Raw genomic sequence first — 1,891 nt, 5'->3', positions numbered from 1 at the left:
GGTGAATTCCGACTGGCCGTTTGTTGGTGCTGTTCCGTCGTGTTCCAGGGAGCTTTATGATCTCTTTGGCCCAGTCAATGAAGTTGGCTGGAGGATGGGTGCTTGGGAGGTGGGGGGACCTCCCATTTGCTGGAAACGGGTGGGGGAGCCCGGTTACAGCAGACCAACACCCATCCCGAAGCCAACCCCATAGTATGGACCAAACAGATCGCAACGCCTCCGGAATACGACGCTGCAGCATCAACTCGCAGCCAGTCAAAATCCTTCAGTCTTGGGGGTTTCTCCTGTTGTTTCTTGTTTGTTTCCTCCAATTTTCCTCCTTCTCGTTATCTTCTTCCCATTCTTACTCTTAATTTCTCATCCCGTCTTCAATCTTTCAGATCTTCTTACTGTCCCAGCCATTCTTCCTCTTCAGACTCTTCTTCCTGTTCATCCCATTCTTCCTCTTCAGACCTCTTCACTACTCTTCATCTCATTCTTCCTCTCAGACTCTTCTTCCTCTTCATCCCATTCTTCCTCTTCAGACTCTTCATCTGTTCATCCCCATTCTTCTTCTTCATTCCATTGTTCTTCTTCGTCCATTTTATCCTCTTCGTCCAATTCTTTCTCTTCTTGCTCTTCCTCCTCTTCATCCCATTCCTCCTCTTTATACTCTTCTTCTTCATCCCGTTCTTCCATTTCATAATCTTCATCCCATCCTTCCTCTTCCTCAAACAGTTCGAACTCGTCTTCTTCTTCATTATCGCATTCATACGAAAACGTGGGATCTTCGAACACTTTATCCGCGACGTCCTTGACGAAGTTCCTGAGAGTGTCGTATTCCTCTCTTTCATCAGCGTCACGTAGGATGTCGTTAGCGTAGTTGATCTTTTGCTTGATTTCATTCATGTGTTCTCTCTCTGCCTGAGACCCTCGGAACTTATCAGGGTGGCTCTTGAGGGCCAGCTTCCTGTAGGCCCTTTCTATTTCCTTCAAATTACAATCCTCTGCAACGCCTAGGATGTCGTAAGGGCAGCCATGACGTTCCATTCTTTCCAGGGTTACGGCAGCTTCGATCAAAGCGTCGACATCTACTGGATCTTCAGCTATTTCCACAAGATGGACCGTAGCTTCACCGTGTCTGCCCAGCAGCAAGAGACAAAATGCCAGTCTTAACCTACAGTCCTCTTGATCTTTGATATCCAGTACATTGCGGAAACAGTCGCATGCTTCTTGCAGCCGTCGAAGCTTACAGAAGACGTTCCCTTTCATTCTGGCCAAGTCAGCACGCATCTGCGGGAAAAAGGATTCCAGAGACTGGGCGTGTGTAATCCTTTCCAAGACAACATCGAATTCACTTTCGTCTATCATCAATGGAATAGAATCCCATATCGTCCGAATCTCCAGAAACTCTTTTCCCTTGAGTGCCCTTTCGTGGTTAGGGCATCGGTCTAGAATCTGAGTCAAAATCATGCCAGCTTTATCTACCTCATAATTAAAGGCACAAAGTATGGCAGACTCCACCAGAACATCAGATTCATCTTGATACTCAGCAGGCAAACTATCCAGCATTTCTTGGGCCTCTTCCGCGTTTCCTTGAGCTATCTGGCATCTCACCGCCTTTACATGACAATCCAACACATTTTCATAGTCCCTTGTTATAATTCCTAGGACAATTATTGCTGTTGAAAAATCTTCCATCTCAATACAGCGATCTGCTTCTGCCTCCAGTACTTTTCGCCGATGAACTTCTACCTGTGTACTTTTTTCTTCAGCCTCTTTGAGTCGCTCTTGTACCTGACTCAAGGTATCTTCCGCCTCCTTCAGCTTTCCTTTTATTTGGTTCAACTCAGTCCTCTAGTCTTTTCTTCCATCTAGCTCGCTCTGGAGGATTCCATTTCGATCTACTAGT

General features: G+C 46.3%; 1 protein-coding gene across 1 annotated transcript; it reads right to left on the bottom strand.

Moving 5' to 3' along the window:
* Positions 1-537: 537 nt before the first annotated feature.
* On the bottom strand, positions 538-1,680 carry LOC135204578 (dnaJ homolog subfamily C member 7-like). Its single transcript, XM_064234732.1, has one exon. The coding sequence runs from the start codon at positions 1,678-1,680 to the stop codon at positions 538-540; it is 1,143 nt and encodes a 380-aa protein (XP_064090802.1).
* Between the last annotated feature and the right edge of the window lie 211 nt (positions 1,681-1,891).

This window comes from Macrobrachium nipponense, chromosome 47 (genome assembly GCF_015104395.2).
Source record: "Macrobrachium nipponense isolate FS-2020 chromosome 47, ASM1510439v2, whole genome shotgun sequence".
In the NCBI taxonomy this organism is placed as follows: Eukaryota; Metazoa; Arthropoda; class Malacostraca; order Decapoda; family Palaemonidae; genus Macrobrachium; species Macrobrachium nipponense.
Note: the sequence above shows the minus strand (reverse complement) of the source record. Positions and strands in the feature narration are given on the sequence as shown.

What these genes read in the sequence shown, in the direction of transcription:
- LOC135204578 (XM_064234732.1), bottom strand. Translation starts at nt 1,680, where the DNA reads ATGGAAGATTTTTCAACAGCAATAATTGTCCTAGGAATTATAACAAGG.